This window comes from Nelumbo lutea, chromosome 5 (genome assembly GCF_056320005.1).
Source record: "Nelumbo lutea isolate HS-2025 chromosome 5, American lotus-T2T, whole genome shotgun sequence".
In the NCBI taxonomy this organism is placed as follows: Eukaryota; Viridiplantae; Streptophyta; class Magnoliopsida; order Proteales; family Nelumbonaceae; genus Nelumbo; species Nelumbo lutea.
In genome coordinates, this window is record NC_142688.1 from 69,682,408 (window position 1) to 69,710,405 (window position 27,998).

Below are 27,998 nucleotides of genomic sequence, written 5' to 3' on the forward strand. Positions count from 1 at the left end.
AACATACTTTGGTAAATAAATGGCAATAGATGATACTAAATACAATTATAGAAAACTGACGTATGGTTACATTAAATACATTGAAATTGTTTTCTATATTTTGGATGTTTATGAAAATAATTTTCTAATCAAATGAAAAATACTGTACAACATATAATTAAACACAAGTTATTTGCCTTCTTTTAATCATCTTCTCAAGGTTATCGGCAACCATCGCTGTTAAGTTTGGATCATCAAACCCGAGCTCTGCCCCAGATCTGCAGAAACGTGATGATAAAAAAAAAAAAAAAAGAAAAAAGTTAGCGTTAACTTTAGTAGTGAACAACTATCTGATATTCCTTTTATACCGAAAGAAATCCAAACTAGGAACTCCAGTATTTCTCATTTCATTGAGGAGCTTGTTTCTCAAATGGAAAACTAGGAAAATAAATGCAGAAACCAAAGCTCATTTTGCATACTTGGGATCAAGCACCAGCTTTTGGACTTCTTTGATGGCTGAACTGGCTGCATAGAGTGACATTTTTCCAACCTGCTTTGGAAACACATTAGAAAATCCAGAAATTTATGCAGGAAACACCGCACTAATTGGTTATGAGATAGTTCTTTGTCTGACCTCCAACATCTGAAGCTTCATTTCATGGTCGTTCGGAAGACTGCGGATCTCTTCAGCTAACCTTAAAGATTCACTCAAGCTTTCAGGAGATAAAAAGTCAAGGCCCAACTGAACTGAAGACTGCATGCATTACCAAGAGAATAAACAAAACCATTAGTTGGTACATGTCCCACATACCATCTCTTTAATAGGCATATTCAGAGTCATGAAAACAAATATATACAACTTTCTACTAGGTTTGAGTTTTCATCAATTCATCCTATACCTAACCATAGGTACTAAGATCCTAATTTAAGACCACTCATGGCCATATTTAAAAGCTGATAACATCTCAGTGAGGGAACTTCTAAACAGGTGGATAACAAAGTACAGCTATGTAAATAATGATGTCAAGGTAAAACCTCCCAACAACGCAGTTGTCATTTTTTCAGACCCCTTGTATATAAAAAAAGGATGTGAAAAGACCCAAAAACCAGTAATGGAAGCCCATGCACGCATAAAGGGATAGAAGAATTTTAACGATATCGTGGAAGGTACAAACATGTAAAGCATACGGATACATACAGTAGAAAATAAGTCCGTATGTAATTATATACAGCATAGAGTTGGTCAACTTAAACATTTCTATTATTACTATATTAACTCGGGGACCATTGATTGGTGACCTGGTAAAAGTCTTGGGCTGCCAAGCAAGGGAATGCAATTTTAAGGCTGTGTTTGTGATAGAAACGCCAAACCAGGATATTTATATACCCCAGTTAGGATTTGTGAGCGTTTGTTTGATATATAAAAATGCAATGATTAAGAGGTCAAAAATGTTTTTTTCTGACATCTTTGTATCCTGAGGAGAGGGCATTGCTGTACCCATTTTTTGGATACAGATTTGTGCTCTTCTGATAATCGAAACAGGCTTATAGATTGGTGTGTTTGACAAAAGTTCAAGGCAGTGGAGCATCGGTAGTTGGAGCATTTAATGTTAGCTCCCACGCTTTGCACCGATTTCAAACAAACAAGAATGGATTATACTGTGAACCCACTTTGCATTCTTGAACCGAAAAGAGGGTATTTATGCAGAGTACATATTTGTGTTTGTATCACAACCAAACGTAGCCTTAGGGTCAAAGGGTGGCTACTTTCTCATAAGGTCCATATCCAGTCCAGCCTTCCAAGACCCCAGAAGGTTGGGACTTCGGACCAATATTACAATGGCCCTTTTCTATCAGTACCAACACTCCAAACAATTTTATTGGCCAGCAACATATTTAAGCTTTATCAAACTACCATAGACTATATTTGAGGATTGATGTTCAAGTAACGGTAACCTTAAAATTACTCAAATGATGAACAGAAAAAAGGACACAGATGGTCAAGCCTTGAAAAAAAAAAACTGCTAAATATTGACAATCATGTTTAAAAGTAGAAATAACAGCTAATAATCTATTGTACGCATAAGAAAAACACACTAAAGATCATCTATGGCAGCATATGTTGCTCTGGGACTGGATTTTCATTGTTGGCCACCAGATAACAATCCCCTCAAAAGCAAAACCATGCACTTGTAAGAAACCATTTTATCCAGGGCCAGCATTTCATAAAAGTCCTTCAAAGAGGATCAAGGATTTCGATTAAAATTCTGGAATTTCATTGTTTGGTTTGAAAGAAAACGTAGGTGAAGAAAGGAAAGGTAGGAAAACCCATACAAGATCTATAAAACTTTCCCTACCTTTCCTTTCCTTTCCCTACTTTTTCCTTCAAACCAAACATACTATAAGTGATTTCCAGAAATTGTCATCCTGGAATACCAAATATATTTACCAAGGGGTGGTTCGTTGGTATGTTAGCTGGTTCACTCCGGCATTGACACGGACGGAATCAATTCCCACAACCACCAATTTGGGCGGGGGGTTATTAGTGGTGTGTAGCACCAAATTACCAAAAGAAACAAAAAAGAAGAGAATACCAAATATATTCAGGACTCAGTGATCTATGTAACCAAAGTGTTGATAACAGAAGCAGGGACAAGTTAATATGCCAAAGTTGAAAATACATAAAATTGTATAATACACATACAAAGGTAAGTATGCTGTGTATGTTAGACAGTTTTGTATGCCCTTAGCTTCAATCTGATTTGATGTACTTTTGTTATTTAGTGGAAATAAATAAAGTGCATGTTTGATTCATGTTGTTTGGTTTAATTCTGTGTAAAACCCTAAAACTGGACATTTATAGAGACTCATGTTAGTTTTAAATGTTCACAGCCGTTGGATAAGTATGGGGAGATTTATCCTGCCAAGGCTGATACTGGTGTGCCACCAAGTGTTGGGATGGCCTGTCTCAGCCACCAGGGTAAGACCCGAGGCACATGCAGTATGGGATTACTTGAATCCTTGAACTGGACCAGATTTCCAGTATTGCCCTGGACCTTGGAGATAGATGGGCAAAACTGGAAAGTTACACCTGACCCCTAGACTCGATTATGACATTTCACTAGGTGTTGGATCAGGCTGCCTTTGATATGCCAATCAGTGAGATCCTTAGCGGGGATCAAAACCTGGGTATGTTGGGGTAGTTTGAAAATTCATCTGAATGGGTGATCATAGTGATAGAATCAGCCACTTTGTCGGACAAAGGGTAATGATCGGAAATGCACTCTCTGATGGAAACCAAACTGCCGGCAGTTGATTTCAATCGTTGGAATTTTGTTTTGCAAAATTAATATATTTATATATATATATATATATGTACGGTTTTGAATTGTTTGCAAATGGTTTTAATTCCCGGGATCCATGTGAGAGGAGAGTGCAGCACTGTTCCTTGCAGCCGAGGGAGAAGTCCTCTCTTGTCGGGCAGTGCTTGATCATTAAGGGCTGAGAGGTTAAGTGTAAGACCATTGAGGATAATACCTGATGGGCTAATCTTGCACCTGCCCACAGTCCCTGGGTTTTTATAAGATGGCTTGGCCCAGGGACCACTTAATGTAAGTGTTGGGCCCATAGGGTCCATATGATGGACTCAAGGGATTCATTGAGTTTTTCAGTGAATTCGGCTGGGCCTTGTTTTAGAAGCTGGGCCGAACCCATGTGGCTGGTGTGTAGATCAATGCTTGGGTCCCACGCCATACAAAGAAGCCCAACTGGGTAGCAGATTGGAAAGTAATTAGACACTGAACACTTAATGGGCCAAAAGCCCATTTCGAGGTGGACTGATATGATCACCCATCCTTAGGGCGAATTTGAGATTAAAGTTAGTAAAAGGATTGGGCCTTTAGCCTTATCCACTCTTAGAGACCAAATTCAAATTAGATTTGAATCTGGTAACTTCCTGATAAGATTAGGAGTAAGCTAACTCTATCTGCAGAAATGATTAAGATTATCCCCTATCCAAATACTGATTTGGATTGGGATAACTCCTAAAAAGGAGGTTTCTTAATCAAGAAGAAATGAGGAGATTTAGAACCAAGAAAAAATCGCAAGAAAGGTTCCTGCGAATTCAGATCAGATCTCATACTCTCCAGAAAAAGAGAAAAAGCAGTTCAGCCTTTTTCGTTTTTGGAGATCTCCTCCTGCCGCCGCCATCTGCCATTGCAAGATTAGATCTTTGCAGAAAAGAAAGTCAAGAAATCTGTTATTGACATCAGTCTTGCAAGAAAGACTGAAAAGGATTCAGTGTTTAGTACTTCCAGAGGATTCTTATGAAGGATCCAGTGTGTAGGACGCACTCTGCTGGTTCTGTTCCATTCACAGCTGTGTCATCTTCAGCAGGAACGGATCTTGGAACATTCTTTGGGCGTGAACACCAACTTTGGGAGATACTGCTTCTCTGGATCAGGTATATTCCTCCCATTTATCTTTTGGTACAGATCTGGTTTGATTATGGTTCAAGTAGGATCCTTGAATATTGTATTCTAAACTTAGGGAATATGATTCCCAATTGAGAAAAGGTAGGAAATTTTTGAAATTCGCCCACCCATTCCGCAACTTTTATGGCGTCCATTAGATGGATCCTACCATTCTTTCAGTGTATGTATCCATGCATATTTATGCATGCCCTTGTGTACAGATTTAAAAAAATAAAAATGAACTATAGATTTTAAGTCCATAAATAAGTGCATATTAAACTATACATCAATTTTAACTATGAATGGAAAACTACTTCAACAGATAGGATCTTCAAAGAGGGAGAGATGAACTAATAATAGTATTGGTATGAACGTGCATTTATTGTTTCTTTCATGACCCTTACATGATAGAGAGAACAAAATCTGGGCAGGAAGAAAGACTAAATGCATTTATACCAGCAGGGCCCCTTGTGGCAATGTAAATCTTCAATTTCTCCTAAAATCCATGCTTTAATATTTTCAGAAAGCAGTTTTACTCGCCTTTTCTAGGAAAGCATGAACCCATGTACTCTGAGCACAAATGCCACTCTCTATGCTTGGGTTGGGGTGCTAAGGTCATGACTCAAAAGTTGAAAGTTGTGCTTTTGGACATACTGGTAAATGTGCATGTGCGTTGCAGATGGCAATTTCAGGTGAAGATGATGATAGTAACAATGATAATAATAATAATAATAATAATAATAATAATAATAATAATAATAATTTCATTGTCCTTATCAGAAAATATGCAACAAAGATGAGTAATAGAGGCATGGACCACATGGTGTAGTAGGGAGTGTGTTGCCTTTCAACCTATAGCTTTAAATCTTTTTACTTGTAGGTTATATCAATGTTTTCACACATGGTTGAACTGGACGGTCAAACCAAATGACTTGTCACTAGCCATATTTTTGGGTCTGTTGCACTCCAAACCATTGATTCGATCAACAACCTGATGACCTAACCAGTTAAAACCGCTAATTTGTTTGACCCAATAATCAATGGATCACAAATTAAGACTTGTATTAGAGACACACCGAATTTGAAATTTTCTACAAATTTTATGGAATTTTTCTATGTTTTCTAATTTTGCTGTTTAATTTATGATATCATAAGTTGTCTTTTTGACTTGGGCAGTTACTACCACTCAGGAAATGTGGGTTCCAATCAGTTTTTAAAACATTGGTTTTTTATTAGTATTCTCAACCAGTAGTTGAATTGTCTAGTGGACCATTCAACTGGTCACCCAATCGATTGAATCATTGAACCATTTGACCCAGTTAGCAGGACTATGGCTTAGATATTAATTCTTTTTTCTTTTTATGTATTTCATTTCTATCATTAATAAAAATAATTCTTATTTATCACACTTCTTTTGAAATAGCTTTTCTAATATGAATATATAATAATGGAGATTTTCCCAATTCTTTTAGATATTTTTGTATTTTGTATTTTAACTGTTTTTAATTTTTTTATTATTTGATTATGACATCAAAGGTTCACTCATTTTATCTAGATAGTTGAATCACCAACAGATCAACGGTTTCATTTCCAAGTCTGTTTTAAAAAACATTGTTTTTTACACTATTATTATGGGGTATAGAGTTAATTTGTGGGATAACCAAAAAAAGGAGTTAACTCATGGAATTTAATGGTGAGAAATAAATATACCTTAAACATAAACAGTAATGATTGAGAATAGGATTGAGAATAGGGGTATTTGAGTATTTCAGTCAAGAAAAAGCCCTTGAACACACAAGGTCTGCTCCCTATAGTGGTCATTAGACTGTTAATAAACTCTGAAGATTAGTAACATTGATCTTACCTGAAGATTCCTTACTTGGAAAGGGCATCCAGCAGGGATGAATACAGCCTCACCCACATACTGTTTGAATGTCCATGGCTCTATTCCTGAAGGAAAAAAAAAATGAATGGCACTGTTTTTAAATAACATGACATATTATAAATATATGAAAAAGCATATGACTTTTATTGATCATCTGAAAGAAAATATACCAATTTGATAAATCAGGTTAGGATGACAACTACTGCAGAAGGATCAGTATGTTGCTTACCAATAAAAAAAATAATCTATTGCTTGTTTTGCTTGATCATTTATAACAAGATAAAAACAGATGCAAAAGCTTTTTCATCCAACTTGGTCAAATATAATACTATGCATCAGATCTAAGTGAATCATGGTATAATTCATTGCCTATTGCCCATGTGTGATGATTAAAAAATGATTGCATGTGAGCATGTTAAAAATTAAAAAATGATTGCATGTGAGCATGTTAAAAAAACTCAGAGACCTTTCTAAACCTTCTAATGCCTAAGAAAAACATTTTCATGGAAGAGCAAAAACACTAATCCAATCCATTGAAATATAAGGACCATCTGCCATAAATTTCCTCATAAGAAATATGACATGTGTGGTTATGATAATCTGATGAGAACAAACTTTTGCCTAGAACATCTCCTTGGTTGTACCTACCAAGAGAGCGTATTAAAATCCTGAAGAAACCAGACAGCTGAACAGCTCCAATTGTGGACCCATGGTTAAGGCCAGAAACTTTGACATGTTCAGACACCTCTCAAGGGGAAAGGTGGAAAACAAAAAGGACGCTATTTGAAATGTTAAAAGCATTTGGACTGTCCGGCAAACCAGTCCAGAGTCCAGTAGATGAAATGGACTTCTTTTAGAAAGAGATATGATCGTGGAAGTATCAACAAGGTTACTTGCTTATCAAGAATATTCAGTATATTAAAACTCTTGCACTGTAGTTAGTCTAAAAGAAATGAAGTAAATATACTATTTACATTGAGAACTAAATATTTCAATTCCCCTAATGCTTCTCTCACTAATAGTGATTTCAGAACAATAGTGTGAGGATAATGAACCTTAGAATAGCTACTCTAGTTGAACACTCTTTCTCCAACCCAAAAATACAGAAAATGAGATCACCTTCTAAGGACTTGTTCTATATGACTAGCCTATGATATCATGTATGAGATATATCCCCCATACTTGTAGAACGGTGTTAAACAACACGTTCGCACAATCAATTATAGTTTATAGATACACAATGGATGCATATTTGGCATTACTAATAGACCCCAAAACCTCTCTCCAACAAGTATAACAGACTTGAAAACAAGAATTTAACTACTTCAACCTCCCACCACCCATCACCACTTTTTTGCTTTTTGATGGATAGCTACACTTTGTTAGATTGTAAAAAGAATCAGCATATACATAGATACTTACACATGCCCAAGGAGCCAGCTTTGCTCCCTCCCCACCATAATTCTACCAATTAATATAACATTTTACATCATTGAATCCCTAAAAGACCCCAAAACACCTCTCTTCCGTCTACCCATTGTTTTTCCAGTGCATCTGTGAAGCAATTGAATGATCAAAACACTTGTAACTCTACCATTCTTCCCTCATTAGCCCTATTATTAAATTTATTATGTTACTGTATGTCCACAAGGCCAGATTCTTGCACCATTGAATCATCCACACCTTGAATACCCTTTTATTATCAAATTTCTTAGATTGCAGCCTTTGGCCACCATAAGCCCTTGTTCTGCTGCTTATACATCCAAAAAAAAAACACTTGTGCATTTGCTGTGATTTCTGCTCGTATAGAATTGCCTTAGACTAATTAGTCCTGAGTAGATGGCCATATTCCCATAAGAATCCTTGAATTCTCCTCCTATGGCTGGACCTGGATTGCCTCTGCCATAACCATCAAAGTTCATCTTAATCCTACTCTCTGCAGAAGGAGACCATGTGGCTGATATGACATGTCTTACTGTAGAAGAATTTGCCACCCAAGTCCATCCTCTAATGATCTCAGTAGAAAAGGAATCAAAATGTCTCAAAGTTTTAACCCAATGTGCCACACCCTAACTGAGATACAATCAATAATAGCATTTTTGGATCTTACTCTATCATTAAATAATCTGTTATTTTCTCTCTTCCCAAATTGCCCATAGGATTGCTGCTCTTGTGCATCTAAAATAACTTTTGCCCTTCTTTCAAGGCTAAAGAAATTGGGTTGACAGAAACCCACTACATCAAATGGAGAAGCCCACCTACAACCTAATAAAGCAAAAACACACTCCCATATTCAAGTTGCAGAAGGATAGGAGATTAGCAAGTGGCAAGTTTTTCCACTTCAAATTTACTTAACAGGGAAGGTTTGGGGAATGGAAACATTTGTGTGTAAGGCAGCAAAAAAGGAGGTACAAGTGAAAGTACTGGACGAAGTTAGGGTTCAAATTCTACCATCAACCATTGAGGAATCAAGAAAAACACCCTCCAAAAGATTGAGGAGTTCTAAAGCAAACAGCACTTCAAAGTACCTCAATCCTCTTGAAAACTCGAAGCCCCAATTTAGCCCAATTGAAGAGAATGATACAAATTAAGAGATAGGCAAAGTTTTAACGGATGACAAGGAGTATAAATAAAGAGAACAATCTTTAAATGGCCTGTCTTGTGCCCATTGTGGTGTATTATTTTGTTTATTAAAGTTTACAAGACAACATTGTCTTGTAAACTTTAAGAGTGAAAACTACATAATAGAGTGAGTTCAAGCAAAATGTAAACTCAAAGAAGATGCAAGTGATTTTAAATCAATAAATAAATAAATAATCTGTTATAGAAATAAAAACTAAAATTCAACTTCACATTTGAAAAGAATTTCAAGCTGGTTCAAAGTGATAATCATGTCCATTAGGTGGCTACTACACATATCTATAATATTGTGCACTAACTTATGTTATAATACCATCTTGTGTATTGCACAAAGCGAGGGTAGTTTTCACTTTTCACTAGGGAATTTGTCAATTCCAATAATACTTCATGCCAAGTGCCCATTGAAATAGAAATATTAGAAAATATACAAACCATGCCAACCAAAGGTCTTACAAATTTTGACTTTATTCCCAAAACAATGGTTATACCTTGTGTAATTCAAAGAAGAGCAAAAGACACCAACAATTTCCACAGGGAGTTTTACATTGCTCTTGAGGATAGTCCAAAACCTATCCATTGGGATGAGTGTCATGACTGCTCCTTGTAGAGAACACTGATGTGGAACCCACTGCTTTGGTCCCCACTGTGTTCATATGGCAGCATAGCATATCTTTTGTTAGTTATGTCAGTGTTAGTTGGTAGTTATTGATAGTTATTTCAGTTTGTTGTTACAGCTTGTTATTTCAGCTTTATTATTAGTTTATTTCCCATGTAAGCAATAAGGGCAATTCAGTCCTTTTACAATTAGTCAACATGTATAAATATTAAGAGTGGGTCGGCAGATCGATTGATCAACCCTCTCTCTCTTTTCTAAATCCCTTCGTGTGCTTCTTCTTTTCTCCCTCTCTTCTTCTTTTCTTCTGAAATTTCTCCTTTTTCTTTCGAATTCAAGACTGATTGTAGTCTTGATCAACTACATGGTATCAGAGCAAGGATTAGGGCTTCTCATGTGAGTCTGATCCAGCCAACCACATGAGAGTTGCCTAGGCCTGGAAGATTAAGAGGATCCTTTTTCGGCTGATTCTTGGAGGTTATCAGAGACTGTAGCAGCTGTCCAAAGAGTGGATTGTGTTCTTGATAATCGGGAAGAATCAAAGGAAGATTAAGAGTCCAAGATCAGTTTCTTTATCAAGACTGAAGGTGGCGATTAGAATTTCTGTTCAAAACCTAAAACGGGTTGCAGAGAAGGAGGTCTTATGTTAGTCTAATTAGATTGACTACATGAGAATTTCCTAGGTTTAGAAGTTTTTCAACAAAGGAGGATCGGCTGATTCTTGGAGGCTACTGGTAGTGTGCGGCTACTACTAAGAAGATTGTTGAAGGCTAGGAGAGTTCCAATAGTCAGGAAGAATTAGAAAAGGCTTCGGATCCCCAAGATTAGGGTTCTGCATCAGACAGAAGGTGGCGGCCAAAGATTTTCTTTCATAAAGTAAGTTTTTTTTTTGCTTGAGAATAGCCTTGAAAGAATCATCTTGGCCTATTCTGAGAGGTGCGGCTAAAAAATCTTTTTTTCCTTCTAGGGTTTTGACAGAAAACCCTAAAATTCAGAACTGTTGTTGGTTTCAGATCAAATTTTGAACTGATTTCATACAGAATTCTGTTTTCTTTATTCTTTGGAAGACCTAGGCCGGCTGCTATCAGTTGTTTAGGTGTTGCTTTCTATTACAGTAGCTTCACAAGTTTTTTATTGTTAATTCTTGATCAAGAATGGAGTTCGAGAATCAGGGGGAAGGTGTTTTTGGGACTAGCAATTCTGGTAACATGTCTGAGAATGTCTTTCAGATTACAACTATGAAGTTTGATGGATCCAACTACTTAGAATGGACTCAATCGGCCATGATGGCCATTGGGGGTAGAGGAAAACTCGGCTACTTGTTGGGAGATGTGAAAGAACCAACTAAGGAGGACCAAACGTATACCAAATGGGTTCAGGAGAACTATTTGGTTATGACATGGTTGCGCAACTCTATGCAGCCACATATCATCCGGAACTATTTGTGGGCAAAAACAGTCAAGAAAATCCGGGATGTCATGAAAGAGACTTACTCCCAACCCCTTAATGTTGCTAGGGCCTATGAATTGAAGTGTGAGGCTAATAACCTTAAGCAAGGAGAGAAACCAATCTCGGTTTACTTCTCTACTTTGAAATCTTTGTGGCATGAAATTGACCACCTAGAAACACTTGAGTGGGAAAGTCAGAAGGATGCACAGACTCATAGAAAGCAAGTTGAAACTAATATGGTTTTTGAATTCCTAGCTAGTCTGAATCCTGACTATGATATTGTGAGACATCAAATACTAACAAGGGGCAGTTTGGCCTTATCTCAAGCCTACTCCTTGGTGCATAGTGAAGAGACTAGGAGAAAGGTTATGATGCAGCATCAGCCCTTCCCACCAGCCTTGGGAGCAGTTAAACCCAAGCTTGGGGGTGATACGGAGAAGGATAGAAAGAAGGAAGATAAGCGGGATCTAGTGTGTGAACATTGCAAGAAACCTAAGCATACTAAAGACATGTTGGAAGGTTGCTAGATCTGAGATAACAGTGATGACAGTGAGATTGAGTCTCTTAAACAACTCCTTCATCAAGAGTTTGAGGTGAAAAATCTAGGAGAGCTACAATACTTCTTGGGTATTGAGATTGCTAGATCTAAACATGGGATTTTTATTTCTCAAAGGAAGTATGTTCTAGATCTATTGGAAGAAACTGGAAAGTTGGGTGTTAAGCCTACAGATACACCTATTGAACAGAATCACAAGATCAGTGCAGAGGGTGGAGAGCCTCTTGAAGACAAAGCTATGTTCCAACGATTGGTTGGAAAACTCATCTATCTTTGTCTCACACGACCGAACATCAGTTATGCAGTCAGCGTTGTCAGTCAATATATGCACTCTCCTAGAACTACTCACCTACTTGCAGTTGAAAGAATATTAGCATACTTGAAGAGATGTCCAGGTAGAGGTATATTATTCAAGAATAATGATCACATGAAAATAGAGGTCTATACAGATCTGATTGGGCTGAGAGTGTTGATGACAGAAGGTCTACCTCTGGATATTGTGCCTTTGTAGGAGGTAACCTTGTCTCCTGGAAGAGTAAGAAACAAAGTGTTGTTTCTCGTTCTAGTGTTGAAGCTGATTATAAATCTATGACTAATGGTGTGGCTGAAGTCATTACTTGAGGAATTGGGTATTGCTTATGAGAATCCCTTAATGTTGTATTGTGATAATCAGGCTGCTATTAATATAGCTCATAATCCGGTACAGCATGACAGAACTAAGCATATTGAAGTCGACCGACATTTTGTCAGAGAAAGGGTTTCATCTCAAGAAGTATGTCTCCCATATATCACCTCCAGCATGCAGCTCGCAAATCTTCTCACCAAGGTTGTTCCAAAGAAGAAATTAGAGGCAGACCTATGCAAGTTGGGAATGACAAATATCTATTCCCAACTTGAGGGGGAGTGTAGAGAACATTGATGTGGACCCCACTGCTATGATCCCCACTGTGTTCGTATGGCAGCATAGCATATCTTTTGTTAGTTATGTTAGTGCTAGTTGGTAGTTATTGGTAGTTATTTCAGTTTGTTGTTACAGCTTGTTATTTCAACTTTATTATTAGTTTATTTGCCATGTAAGCAATAAGGGCAATTCAGCCCTTTTACAATTAGTCAACATATATAAATATTAAGAGTGGGTCAGCAGATCGATTGATCAACCCTCTCTCTCTTTTCTAAATCCCTTCGCGTGCTTCTTCTTTTCACCCTCTCTTCATCTTTTCTTCTGAAATTTCTCCTTTTTCCTTCGAATTCAAGACTGATTGTAGTCTTAATCGACTACTCTCCTAACCACCAAATGCCAAACAATATTTGATTCCTTGGAGTATCTCCATAACCAGTTACCCTACCCAAACAACCCAAATTTCTTAGGCTCAACCTCCCCAAACCTAAACCAGGAAGGACATTCTTAAACCTCAAAGATAAGACTTTGGCAATAATTCTATAGAGGCTGACCCACCAAACTTATGGGTCTAAACTCACTGAATTGGTAAGCCTCGGCCTTTTTGGGTACTCAAGCTAGAAACATGGCATTTGCATCTAGGTTGATTCTTCCCCTCTTGTGGAATTCCTTGGACACATTAAGCAAGTTCATCTTTAGGGTCTTCCAACAAACCTACAGAGGGCATTTTCAGCTAAATATTACAACATTTGATGATGAGCACGTATAGATTGTATGAAATAAGTTAACCTTTATAGCCAACTATTTGAATAATATGAGTAGAGGTGATCATGGACCAGGCCAGTAGGGATGGATTCGAGCCGAGCCGAGCCGAATATCTGGCTATTCGAGCTCAGCTCACTCATAAATTATCAAGCTCAAGTTCAATTCGAACCTGAGACTTGAGCTCAAGCTTAGCTCAAGTCAAAAGCTCGACTCAGCTCGAGCTCGGTTGCCTTTGATTGCAGGTCTACCTAGCATACGAGGTCTCCCTCAGTTGCCGAGGTGCCGAGCCGAGGTCTCCTTCAACTGTCGAGGTGCCAAGCCAAGGTCTCCCTTAGTTGCCTAGGTGCCAAACCAAGGTCTCCCTCAGTAGCCGAGGTGCCAAGACAAGGTCCCCTTCAGTAGTCGAGCCGAGGTGACACCCTATGTACATATACTCAACTGGGCTCGCGAGCCTCACGAGTCGAGCTATATTAAGCTCGAGGATGACTCAATTAGCAAACAAGCCCATATATTAGGCTCGAGTTCGGCTCGAAACTCGGTTTAGATCGAGTCGAGTCGAGCTCGAACAACTCATGAACAGCTCGGCTTGTGGCCACCCTACAGGCCAAGCCAGACTTTGGGCACAAAGCATTTAAGAATAAAAATTTAATTATATTATGAAATATAAAATTACGTGAAAAAAAAGTATTGCATAGGCCAGTTGGACTAGGCTTGGTTTAGGTTTGGGCCTAAGGCACAAAATAGGGTATAGGCTTCAACACATGCTTGTCTCCTTGCATAGATTAAGGCAAGGCCTCCAAACAAGTTGTTCTCTTCTATGTGAGTTGACTAATGAGTTGATACATGTGTCAACTCAATGAATATGTATATTATACATTAAAACTTTTATATAAAATAAAATAACATATATCCGCATATATAACATATATAATATTAAATATATTATTTATTATATGTTATATATAATATAATATTTTATTATACAAATATATTATGTATATATTATATATATTGCAGGTCGGGCCAGGCCTGAAGTGTTGGGTCCAAGACTTGCCTAGAAATTTGTGGGCCTGATGCAGGCCCAGGCTGGGCCAAGAATGATCGCCCCTAAAGGTATGGTATCAGAATGATATTCTAAAGCTCACTCAGCATCATCATCTTCTAAGCCTTGTCCATGAATCCTGTTTTGCCATTCCATTATGTTCAATGACATATCCATTGTTAAATTATAACCTTTAGAATGATATCTAAAGCTCACTCAAACATCACAATTCCAGTTATGTGAATCCTAATTCTTTCATCTTAAAATCCAATACCAATATCGGCTAACATGAATCCTGTTTTGTCATTCCATTATGTTCAATGACATATACATTGTTAAATTATAACCTTTAGAATGATATCTAAAGCTCACTCAAACATCACAATTCCAGTTATGTGAATCCTAATTCTTTCATCTTAAAATCCAATACCAATTCTATCTACAAACAGACCCTTAGATGAGCTGCCAAGTAATAGTTTACATTAAGAGTATGAATGATAGAAGAGAAATTTCATCAGTAGTTTCACATGCTTTTATTTGAAGGAAGAGTCAAAAAAAAAAAAAAAAAAAAAAAAAAAAAAAACATTTAAAGCTAGGAGGACCAGGATTTTAAATGCAACGATTCTCCAATATTGGGTTTACATGTTAATCATATGATGATCAAATAATTGCTCAGCATGTTCAAACCCTGGATCATGAACCTCCACATCCAGCAGTTCAAATTCTGACTGGTTCAGAAAAAACACTCGCTCTAAATAAATATGTGCATAACAGCATATGTACTGCACAAGCAGTGTAAAGAATCAGAGCTACTCAACATGAAGAGATTATAAGCTTTAGCCCTTACCAAGTTCCTCCTTCAACTTTCTCAGATGCTCTTTATTGAGGAAAACAGCTTGATCATAAAGTGGACGAGTTACCTGATATCCAAATGACAATAGCATCACAGACTAAATGACAAGTTGATAATGTTAACATAAATGCATATCTATAGTATAGGAGAAAAAGTATTTACTGAATCATTTGGAAGACTGGAAGATTTCCGAATTTCTTCCCAATAAACCTTCAAATATTCAATCAGATTTGGAACATCCTGGCGACGGAAAACATCCCAAACAGCTCCTATGCGAGACTTTTCAGCATTCAAATCTCCATTATCTTTGTTTGGATGGCCAGAACTAAGGTCTTTCCTTTCACCACCAGAAGCAGTTTCCATCCCACTAAATGATTGTTCCTCCATGATCTCATCTTTATTGATGTCCAGCCCTGTAATATTTTCATTCTGCATTCCATGTTCCTCAAGTGCTAAATCAGGCGACTTTCCTCCTTCATGTGAGCTTGTTTGTACATCCCCACTTGATTCTCTTGCATCAGATTCCTTAAAAGTTCTCTGTATCTTCTCAATCTTCGACCGCTGCCAACCTTTTAGTTTCACTTCAGAGGTATGCATCAGTAGGTATACCTACATACAGCTCAGTATATATTAGACATATATCATCACTAATAGATTCGTGAACATTTTATAATCAGATGTATGCATCAGTAGGCATACCTACATAGAGATCAGGATAAATTAGATAATGTACTGAATAGATCCATGAACATTTTATTAATCAGAAGAGAGGTGAAACATATTATTAATCAGAATAAAGAAGGATATATCTAATAAATCCTTGTATGTGCTACTTTGTTCGACTGATGCTTCTTGGGAAACCAGGATAGTCAGTGGATATGGGGTAGGGTTAGAGAGCAGAATAGAGTCATCATGATGAGCTTTTTAGGTTCTGCTTGAGATGGCAACTCATTGAAGACTAAGATGCTTTCTCTCCCCCAGGGCTTAAAACTTTCTCTTTTAATTGAAGAGGGCCAAACAAATTATTGAAGGAAGACATGTCAACAGTAGTCTCTGGGTCCGGGGTTATATTTGCAACAGTAGATTCAAAGTGAACTTTTTCTAGTATTTGTCAGCCTTTGTTTGTGCATTTGTAATGGTTCCAACATGCATTTCTTTCGAGACTGTGAAGATATCTTAATAATGTTAACTGGTATTCCTGACCCTATATATATATTTAAAGAAAATAACCTTTATCTGTTGAACCGGTTAGCATGCACACAAAGGCTGTAGCCTTCTAGTAGGTTCAAGTTTACATAGCACAAACTGTTTAAAACTCTAAAAAAGAGCATAGTGCCATCTAAAAAATAGTAAATTGCCTACTGAAATATCAAATCCAAAGTTAATCCATAAAAGCATATAAACAAGCCAGGTGAGATGCACCCCACAAAATGAAATTCACCTTTGAGTCTAAGCACCTAGGATGCCCTTTAAACAATATTAAGATGTCAAGAAGTCTTAGCCACATTAATAAAAAGAAAGCCTAAGACAATAATAATCAAAGGTCATCTTAGCATAAAGCAGGTGATGTGGACAATAAATCTTATCTGATAGTTCTAGAAGAAGACCTCACAAGGAAGAAACCATCCCAATTCCATTATCAAAATAACCAATAAATTGACCTATTTATTGTATCACCAAAGAAGTTGTTTTACCATTTAAAATAGATAGTTTGAAACTGTTTAAGGATGCTCCAAGAATGGCCGAAACTCTGTTTCTATTGGTAGCAAGATCGAAGTATCTACCAATAAGGAAGAAGGGTAGCAATACTAGAAGCCCTTGGGAACGCTGTAATCAAGAGTATTTACGGCATAGACCCTAATAGGTGGGAATGAAAGTTACTTTCGATTTTCATCTCTCAAGTTCGTTATGATGCTTTGGATGGAAAGAAAACCAGATTTAGCAGGACCTATGATGAGGTAATTCACCACTAAAAGATTTATTCCCTCGTATTTGTGCTCTTTAAATAAAAACATTTTTTTTCTTATTGTGTGACTAGCTTGGTGCTGGAGCCTCTTTGGGATTTAGGTTTGAGAAGGGACCTGAGGGAAAGTGAAATCTTTGAGGCAATGGACTTATCCAATCTCTCAAAAACGTTTGCTTGGACTTTTGGATCATAGTTGTCAAATAGCCTAGGTGACTAGGCACTTTTCAAAGAGTGCCTCGCCCAAACACCAAGAAAATATATGCTAGGCGCATGCTTAGGGGACTGAAACACATATATAATATATAATATTTATTAAATAAAAATTGATATAAAATATATAATATTTTATTGGCTAGTTTTAGTTTTTATAATAGAACCTGATGCATGTTATCATGGTTTTGTTGTGAGGAAAGTAAAAACAAAATAATATTCAAGGGTTTCACTTTGACAAAAGAATTGAACACAGGAAGAGGAGAGAACAATAGCCCTCCATCATTCCCATACAGTCCTCTAAGCCAAGTGGGTTAATCAGTTTCCTGGTTTTATTCTCTATTTCCTGGTTTAAAACAGTGGTTACACCCCATTTTGGAATTTGGGAGCATTTTCTTAACCATTTTGGATGCAGGTGGTCTCCTCCAACAGATTTGAGTAGTCTCCTATCTCTCCAATGACCATAAGGGGAAAGATGCTTTGGAGATGCATCAGAGCAACTTCAGGGTTTGAAGTTGTTGGCTAGGCAAGATTTAAGGAACGTGTAAGTAGAGGGTGACTGTCAAGTGGTTTTTTGCTGGATGACAAGGCAAAGGCCAAATTCCTTGGAAAATCAGACCTCTAGTCAGAATGACTCAAGCTCTAGGTGCTGATTTGAACGCCTCATTCAAATGGGCACCTAGGAGTGCCAACATTTTGGCTGATTCTGTGGCAAAGGCTGGGGTTGGGAAATCTTGTTTAGATTGGGGATGCCCAGGACCAGCTCTTAGATTGGGAAATCTTGAAAATACCTTCATAACACGAATCATGTTAAGCTTGTTTAGACCTCTGGTCTTCTTAGGAATCTCCAAGACCTCACCACTTCCGGCCAACCTCTTCTCCTTATCCTACAACCCAAATCCAATCCCAATTTTCCAACCACCACTTCAGAAACCTCATAATCGACACCATTCCTAATTAACTTATCTTGGAGGTTAGAAGAAATCCCCTTCTCTCCCTCAATTTCTGAAGAGCCACTTCCTACCTCAATGATGACTCCTTCCTCCCCTTCCTTGATTTCAATGATTGACCCTTCTTCTGCCTTCCCCACCCCACCCTTACTTCCTTCACTACCGCCTCCCTTTCCGAGCCATCCTTCTGGTGACAAGCAACAGTACCCCCATTCTCCTGACTCAGACCCAAAAATGGAGATGAAGAAAGCGGATCTTGCTTACCTTTAGCTTCATCAAGAGGCAGGAACACCTCGCCCTGTGACTCTCGAAGTGCCTCACTCAAACTCAAAAAAGTCTCGCCTGTCCTTGAGCCATGCCCAATAAATCGGGCGCAAGAAACATCCACCTTCAATGAAATGGCTGCTGAAACCTTCTTCTGATGGATTACGAAAGACACCCCAAGCCTTTCGCTAGTTCTTCCCTCAATTCTCCCTAACCAAAATCCAAACTTGCCTTTACCCAAATGCGGGACTCACCCTTCTTAAAGTTACATACCAATCTCCTAAACTTGTAGGACACACTCTTAAACTGAGCTGAATTCGGTCTTGAGGAAGAGCAACTAGCCTTATTGGGAATGCTCCCCCTCTTAAACGCTCTCTCCTTGTGTCCCTTCTCGACTGAATACTTCTCAACTCCATCCTGGAAAATTACAACTTCAACCCCTCCTTTTTCCAGATTCTCCCCTATAGCCCCCTCCTGACTATCCACCTGCCTGACCCTTCAGATTCCATCGTCTTCTTCCTTTGGCCGTATACTTTGTGTGCAACTTGGTGTTGAATAAATAGTTTTACCCTGTTTCTTATCAAAAACAAAAATCACTCAGAGCAACCAATTCTTTACGCGATTTGGGAAGAAAAAAAAATGCCAGAATTTTTTAGGATTGAAGCCAAACTACTGAAGCAATGGTTCAAAGATATAGCAGCTAAGAATGCTTCCAGGGTCAAACCTACGAATCTCTTTGCCAACTGCATGGTTGATGACATATAAGAGGCTGGCAGAAGATTGCTAATTCATTTATACCAAGGCCTCTAGTGACTTATGTTTGGATCCCTCCACCGCCAAATACTAAAAAGCTGAATTTTGACAGGTGCAGCTTAGGTAATCCCAGATTGCCAGGGATAGGGAATGCATTCAAAAATGTTAAGTCCCATAGGGCATGCTATGTTAAGGCAGAACTAATGGATCTGCTGCAAGGGCTGAAAATTGGGCAGGATCTCAATTACAACAACATTCTGCTTAAAGCAACTCTAGCATGGTAAACAGGTGGATGAAGAATAAAAGAGCAGGTCCTTGGTGTTACAGCCATACTATAAGAGAAGTGAACAGATTTTTTTTTTTTTTGAAACCAAGAATTGAACAGAATAGCAAGAGAGGTGAGGATCACATTTATGCAGACGACAGTTATTTTTCTTGAGGCTAAAAAAGAGTACCTAGAGAATTTAAGAAGGATTTCACTTTGTTTTAAGGCTGTTACAGGGCTTAAATGCAACCTTTCAAAGAGTAGTATTACAGGCAAAGTATTTGGGGTTTCCCTTATGGGGGAATCCTAGACCCTCTGCATTTCTGGATCCTGCTATAGAAAGCTGTGAAAGGAGGCTTGAATCCTGGAAGAAAAACCACCTTTCTAAAGGAGACAGAGCCACCCTCATTAAAGCAACTCTTTCCAACCAACCAACCTATTTCTTATCAGTTTTCAAGATTCCTACCAGCATTAGGAACCAGATTGAAAAGTTGCAAAGAGACTTCCTTTGGAATGGTGGTGATGCAAGAAGAGAACATCTAGTTAATTGGAAGGTAGTCTGTAAGCCTAAGTCATAAGGAGGGTTGGTTTCGGACATATCTTGGAGAGGATTGCTTTGTTAGGTAAGTGGTTGTGGAAATTCTCCTTGGAACAGGAATCCTTATGGACCTCAGTCATTCGGAGCAAATATGAAACTAACAGGAATGGTTGGGATAGCAACCTATCTCCTTCCAAAGCCGCCTCCTTCAGTCCCTAGAAAGGTATAATGTCTTACTTTGAGCTTTTCTCTCCTTTTTTGCATTATTGTCCAAGTAATGGTTGTAGAATTAAATTTTGGACTGACCTGTGGCTAGGTCAACAGCCACTCTGCACTACTTACCCTCTCCCTTCTAGAATTGGTCTCTTTCTGAAGAGGCCACTATCTCCTAGGTTATTTCTAGAGGGGAACATGGCGCAACTTTCAACTTTTTTTTTATCAGCAAAGGTATCTTTAATTAATCATAATGAGAAAGATGAGCTTACAAATTTGTGGGTAGTTTAAATAGATAGAACTAGAGATGCAATCCCCCAAATTCAGCCTTACAATATAGCCCAAAATAAGTGTTGCCTGTTTACCCTCTGTTCAGCTAATGTATCTGCCATGCCATTTGCAGTTCTTCTCACCCATTTAAATGTAACACTCAGTTCCCTTGTTACCATTTCAATTTCTCTAATCCTTTGCCTGTATATCCAAGGGGTTTGGCAATGAAAATTTGTCCAGGAAATCACCACCTGAGAGTCCCCTTCCACTTCTAAGTTCTAACCTTTGGAAGCAAAGCTGTCATGCAATTTTCAGCCCTTGAAGCAGGCCATTAATTCTGCTGTCAGTGAGTCCCCTTGCTCCACAGGACCTAAGTGCTAGTACCTCACCTTCTGAACGTCGGAATACACCCCCTAAACCAGCCTTTCATTTCCTAAAAAACTTCCATTGAAATTTAATTTTACAGAGTTAGGTGCTGGCAGCCTCAACTCCATAACAACCCTTTCTTTCTCTTGACCCAAGCTTGCCACTTCCTTCCATGATCTCAGAATATCATTGAAGGAGAAATCATGGAAGATTTCCAAAGTTTTTACCCAATGTGCAACGTTGGGTAGAGTTTTATCTGATGAAGAAACTCATGATATTTCCTCTCTTCTATCTTCTATCTTCTCTCTCCTGTTTTCTTCACCACTTTACTGTGAATTCATTTTTCCTTAAAACTCATGCAAGGCTTAGCTAACTCCCCCTTCCACCATAAGAAGATTTGGTTGTATAATACCTGTGATAGGCTTCTGAGGAAAAAGAATAGGTTCCTCCACATTGCTCTTCACATGTGTGTGATGTGTATGAATGATGGTGAATCCTGTGGACACTTGCTCATCAACTGTTTGGTAGCTCGTAGCTTTTGGCAACATTTCCTTGGTTTCCTTTTTTAATAGCAACTTCCTTCCCCTAATATGGTGATTGATTTCCTATTACAATGGCCAGGTTATAAGTTCAGTAAAAGAGGATGTTGCAATGCAGGGATGAGCCGGGGGGGGGGGGGGGGGGGGGGGACAGGAGAGCCATGCCCCTCCCCCCCTATGGCCCAGAAATCCCCATCACTTACATTCCATTATTCCAATGTATATTTTCCCCCTCCCCCCACTCCCCACCCCAATGGTTGGCCTCCAATGACCCATCCATAATTATCCCCACCCCCCACCCCCAAATCCACTTGGCCCCCCTCATAAAAAAATTCCTGGCTCTGCTCCTGTTGTAATGTGGTCTCTAAGAAGAAAGAAATAAAAGTGTCTTTGAAAACAAAAAGCACTTCTCTAGAAGATTTAAAAGGTAAGATCAATGTTGTAGTTATCTCGTGGTTGAGTCTCTAAGCTGTTCGGAGGTATCTCTGTAGGTGACTTAGAAAGACACCTTGAGCAGATCTTGAATTCATCACCTTTGTCAGTTTCCACAAGACCTATTCTTCTCCCAAGACCTCCAACTGAATACACTCTTCAGTTTGATGGTAGCTGTAGTAGTCTTTCAAATCAACAGAGGTCAGGCAGGTATTGGGGGTAGAATTCTAAATTCATCTGGCAATCTGCTCTGGGCTTTCAGCAGCCCCAATGGTGTGGCGGAAGATGTAGAAGCAAAGATCTGAGCCTTACTAGTGGGTCTTAGGAAGGTGTTAACTCTGAATGCCTTTGCAGTTGTGGTGGAAGGTGACTCTAGAATCATCATCAACTGGATGGGGAAGTTGAAGGAGGGACCTTGGAGATTTTTCTACATCTTTAATGAGATTAAAGAAATCTTGTCTGACACTGCTCTTTTATAGATGGATTCCTAGAGAATTGAACAATGTGGCAGATGCGTAGGCTAAATCGGGGGCAGGAAGAGATTCTTTGTACAGTAATTCAAGTTTACCCATGTAATGCTGGGGAGGGTTTTTTTTTTTTGGATTGATGGAATCCCCTTGCATCTTTTGTATATCCTTCCCTCTTTTTGTTAATGAAAGTAACCTTTCCTCTCAAAAAAAAAAAAATTGGGCAAGCAGGATAGCAAATGCTTTGGCGGATGCCTTAGCAAGACAAAGAGTACCACAAGCGGAGTGCCGGACAATGATGTAATTTTAGCATCAGTTTAATGGGAGCCATTGTTCCTCTGTAAGGCGTGCTTTGGCACATTTCCACTTTTTTTTTTTTTTTGATAGATAGCACATTTCCACTTGTGCATTATAAGTTTATAACTAATTCTTTTTCTTTATATCAATAAAATTTTCATGTATCCATAAAAAAAAAATAGAAATCAGTGTGAATAAGAAATCAAGAGCTGTAGCTACAGGCTGTCCAAAAAGCAGTAAAGAACTGGCACACAGGAAAAAGAGACAAAAGCATACAAAAAGAACAGGAAGAAAACAAAACAAAAAAAAAGATCAATAAAAGACCTGCAATCATGATCAAATGTTGATAATAATCTTCCATGCATTTGAAAATCTTCTTAAGGAAAAAACATGATAATTTTGGTTATATTTAAAGCTCAAAAATAATTATAGAAATAAGCTTCTAATGAATTGTGAAATTGCAACTATGAAACATTTTCAAGAAGAATTAGAAAACAGTTTCAAGATTTTAACTACCACTCTACTGCCTAGCTGTCAAAAACATTTCTACATCAAATTCAATGATAAAGAATTTTAGTTCCTATATATCAAGGTGGAAATACAGTATGTGAGAGGACCACTAGACACATACCATGTCACGCATGCTGATATGGAGATTATCCGCAGAATCACCTCTACCAAGTTCCTCATATATCCCATAAGAAATAAGAATCTTGGGCCCTACATCATTCTGCAAGGAATAATGGGGCAGATTTGCAGCAACATTTAGAAGACCCCACTTGGAATGGATGTACTCAAGCAATGGTAGTTTACTGATAAAATCAGGTCTCTGGTACAATAAAAATTCTTCTGATGCACTGGGAGATGGCCAATCTTTCAACCTTAACATTTCTGGCCATCCATTTTCATGGATTCTTCCCTCTGAATATCCTTTGATGAACTGACCAAGTTCAATGTCAACCTGTCCACATGCCAAACTATCATTAGCAGAAACTTTCAGAGCATTTTTCAACAACTAAAATGCAATTCAGACAAGTAGGTAGTACTACCCCTATCTGTTTTCCAACCAAGGGTGTGTCTTTGTTCCTTTCATTTATCAGTACAAGCATGTTTGTGCAGACATACCTCTGACCAGTCTAAGCAATCAATAGCCTTAACAGTTCTGTTGTCATCTTTTGTTTTCTCATCTGTAGTCTCCCGTATTCCTCTCCATATAACCATGGGATCCCAGCTCGAACTTGAAGTATCATCAAAAACCTGCTTAACAATAATGGGTTCACCCCTAATCCAATGCTTGCGAAAATGACCAATTCCTTCAACTTTAATATCTTGACATGTTGGACAATACAGGAAATTATCATCACTTCCTTCTCTGTGGGCCACTTGGCAGAACTTTGGGTCATTCAACCCAAGAGAGCGTGGACTGTCCACATTATATACCTTACATCCATTCACCATTTCCTCCACATTTTTCACCAGCTTTGCAACCCAATTTATCTTGAAAATGCGTCTTAAGGATAGAGATGAACAACTACAACCACCATACTCTTTTGGTGGGCACGGTATACTGCCATTACTATTGGCTTTCCAATCAGGAAACTGCTCTGATAAAACCATTCTTAACTTGGATGTTTTCTGCTTCTCTATCATGTTCACTCCATCTTGGCTTCTCTCAGACAACTGATTTTCTTGCTGTTCTCCAACAACACCATGAGAAGCTTCCCGGAGATCACGACAACAACTGAGACATAAATCATACATGCAATTTGCACAGTGTCGGTGATAATCAACAATAGGTGTCCTACAGCAATTGCTGCACATGAACAAATGATAAATTAGTGCCATCTGATATATATAAGGAGACTATAAACATGAGAGGATTCTGACCAGTTCATTCAACAGGTCCTACCTAAGAGAGAAGCCATCTGCTATCTAAGGGATCATTTGATAATGGCTGAAATGACTGAACTAAATGAATTAATTCTTTTTTTAGTGGATCAGATAATTAAAAAATAAATTATTCAAGTGTATAGTGATCAACCCAATTTAAGTTTCACCCATTAAGGAACTCACAACCTTCTTAGCAATTTATTCACCAAAAGGAAAAGTAATAAGCCATTCAGTTCATCCACTTCAACTGTTATCAATTAGCCCCTAATCAATGGATTTTTTGGTTGAACAGTGTGCCAAAATCTCACAAGTAAAAAAGAAATGCCGATGAATATTTTTCTTTTCTTTCTTGAAAAATGGTAATATATTTGTATCGAAAAAACAAAAAAAAAAAGAAAAACTAGTCCCTCTATACAGAGAACAAGTGTACAAAGAACACCAGCTCCTCAACAAAAAAATGCCTATAAAGCAAGTAATTTTGACCTATAAAGTCAGATCACTGGGCAGTGGCTCCTGGATATTGCATATGTCCAGGTACTCTAAATGTCTAATTCTGGGCATAGATTTACCAATTGTATTTACAGTCAAAAAGAAGAAAAGGGACAGAGTATCAGATATTACCAGCACATCTGCTCATCTGCTTGCACTTTTGCCCTGGGAATATCTGTTTTGGTTCCTGGAGGAGAGAGACAACAAAGCTTATGTAACAACTTACTGTCAAGGCAAAACTCCTTGGACTAAGATACAAACAGAACATAGGCTACACCTTACCATGTAGCTTGGTTTCAATCTCCATTTCAGAGCTCTGCTCTGAGTGGATCTGCTTGATTACAGGAAGAACTGAGGACAATAGACAGTGGAGATATTGCAACTTATCTTGCACAGCTATGTCCCGTATCCTTACCTACAATCAGATAAAAATATCATAAATATTTGACCAAGGGCTATGTCATCTCAATTGACACTAGAAATAAACATTTCATGAAGCCAAGATGAAAGGAACTTCAGCAACAAGAAACCCTCCAAACTATTAATTAATATGCTCAACCCTAGAACAACTTATTCAAAGGGCTAAACCATTGAATGTCATACCTTTATCAAATTGTCTCCACGTAAGCATGCTTTACAATTACAAGACCCACGGCATGCAGGGCATACCCTCTGGATCTCCTCATATGATATGTCAGGATACCTATAATGTAACCACAGAAACCATAAAACATACAGTTAACCAGGTAGGATACTAAGTTTCTTACACTGCAACTGAGTAACTTCTATGCATCCTTACCACTTAGCAATGCAGCTATCACAGTATCCCCTCCTATCACATTTCAGACACCAGATAACTCTACCTCTGTCATTTCGCCGACACTGATGGCAAGTTTGCCCACCAGCTTCTTCAGATGTATCTGTACTTCTATCTGAAAGGTCCTGAGATACCAGAACACATTCAATTAAATGAACTATGAAAAAAGGAAGAAGAAATTAGAGGTGCCCCCTCTAGTAGATCAAGAGAGCCTAGCTGAAAGTACCCATCAACTAGCTGTAGAGCTACCCACAGAGCCAACATAAAATGCATTCAGCCCAAAAGGCTTCCATATCCAAAAACCAACCCAATATTAACAACATAATTTTTTTTACTTTTTCCTTCATTTTCTTTAACCCCAGATTTTCTAGGCAAATACATGGTCCTGTAGATTTTGTTAATTATTACAAAAAATGAAAATTTTAAGTTGACGACCATCCAGTCTATGACATTTTTTTTTATCAATGTAAAACCTATGCCATCCTCTTGAAAGACATGAAAATAAGGATCTGAAGTCTACAAAAATCAATGGATAAATGGTTATAATCTTCTGATCGAAGATGTAGAATCTATGCCATCCTCTTGGAAGACATGAAAATTAGGGTCTGGAAGTCTACAAAAATCAATGGATTAATGGTTATAATCTTCCAATAGAAGTTGTAGAATCTATGTCATCCTCTTGGAAGACGTGAAAATTAGGGTCTGAAGCCTACAAAAACCAATAGATGAAGTGGTTATAATCTTCCAATGGGATAGATTTTTCATATGGGTTCTCTAAATGTTCAAATCAAATGGATGACTGGGATATCAGGTCTTCCAGTACCATACACGGTAGCAAAGCTTACCAGTTCTCAACTGAGGAAGCATCACTAAGATAGTTACCACCAATGAAAATCAAAGGAAGTTCATTACCACTCACCGCAAGGGCATTGGCATCAAAGTTTCTCTTGGAAGATGCTGGAATCTTATAAGAAGATTTCCGGTTGTCATCAAACAGCATAAGATCTCTTTGTGGATCTTCAGTCGATTTCAGAGGGCTGCGGGTAGGCAAAACCCTAACTGGAGGTGTCTCAGGCGAATACAAAACCTGGGCTTTGGAAACTTTCTCCTTATACTTCTTTCCAGAGATTGTAGGAGCATGGTATTCTCCACCCTTTGAGCTCACAAGAGGCATATCCAGATCATCGTTCCTACTCTCCAAGTAAATATCAGATTCCCCCAACGATTTTCTCTTTGCCTTTTTCAGGCTCGCCCTCAGTGCAGAATTCGCGGCCCTCTTCTTTGCCTGGATGTAATGCTTTTCACATACTGTCTTGTCAGGCATGGACATTGCACTGCACCTCCATTGTTTCCCATCAGATCTCTTACAACGCAAGTCCTCCGGAATTCCCACATTATCGTCTGCGTTCGCACCAGTTCGCGGATGATCCATTGTACCCACTTAGTATCAAGGTAAACCGTAATTCCACACAAAGTTACAAGCTATCTCTTCTACAGACCTGCAGATTACCAATTTGTGACGATAAACAGATCATACGGGGAAAAAAGCCTATTAGCACCAAGAAAACGCACAAAACCATCCACTAATCGAATTTCAAAAGAACCGTAAAGAATTGGAAGAAATAAAACCAGCAGGAACTGAAACCCAGACCGGGAAAGCTTATCAGAACCCAGAAAATAAAATAAACACCAAGCAGAAATTCAAGCTTCAAAAGCAATGATCAAACTAAAATTCGAAGCTGACCTGCCGAACTCGTTGCCAATCCCTTGAAATCCTTCGGACTGAGGATCTCTTCAACAAAACCTTCATCATTGAATCCATCCATCACTGCTATAGGTGTACTAAAACTCTCCAGAAATCCAGAAGAAAAAGAAAAACGAGAAACCGAACTCCTAGACCAAAATCCTCGAAAACAAAAAGCAAGAGAACACGGAGGAGAAACCCTTGAAATTGAGATTTCTAGGGTTATCTCCTAACACGCAGAAGCATGCAGACAAGCAGAAACCCGAGAATGGGATTGCACCCCGAAATTGAGCAGGAAACGAACCCTTTAGAGAGAGAGGCATGTGAGTTCGTGTTTTTGTTCTGATTGTTTCACCAGCTGAGATGGCATGGCCCC

At 38.3% G+C, this 27,998-nt stretch overlaps 1 protein-coding gene across 1 annotated transcript; it reads right to left on the reverse strand.

Moving 5' to 3' along the window:
• Positions 1-7: 7 nt before the first annotated feature.
• LOC148852835 (JmjC domain protein JMJ24) lies at positions 8-27,998 on the reverse strand. Its single transcript, XM_088945191.1, has 14 exons — positions 27,623-27,998; positions 26,798-27,377; positions 25,861-26,003; positions 25,665-25,764; positions 25,344-25,476; positions 25,194-25,248; positions 23,808-24,495; positions 23,314-23,643; positions 15,315-15,761; positions 15,147-15,219; positions 6,316-6,401; positions 614-733; positions 459-529; positions 8-257 (listed from the first exon to the last, which is right to left on the reverse strand). The coding sequence occupies exons 2-14, from the start codon at positions 27,308-27,310 to the stop codon at positions 158-160; spliced, it is 2,859 nt and encodes a 952-aa protein (XP_088801317.1). The 5' UTR covers positions 27,311-27,377; positions 27,623-27,998; the 3' UTR covers positions 8-157.

Excerpts from the sequence above, each read along its gene's own strand:
- LOC148852835 (XM_088945191.1), bottom strand. The coding sequence starts at position 27,310 with ATGGATCATCCGCGAACTGGTGCGAACGCAGACGATAATGTGGGAATT. Across the intron at positions 26,004-26,797 it reads TTGATGCCAATGCCCTTGCG|GACCTTTCAGATAGAAGTAC; the intron begins GTGAGTGGTAAT and ends CTGGTATCTCAG. Across the intron at positions 6,402-15,146 it reads AAAGTTGAAGGAGGAACTTG|GAATAGAGCCATGGACATTC; the intron begins GTAAGGGCTAAA and ends TTTTTCCTTCAG.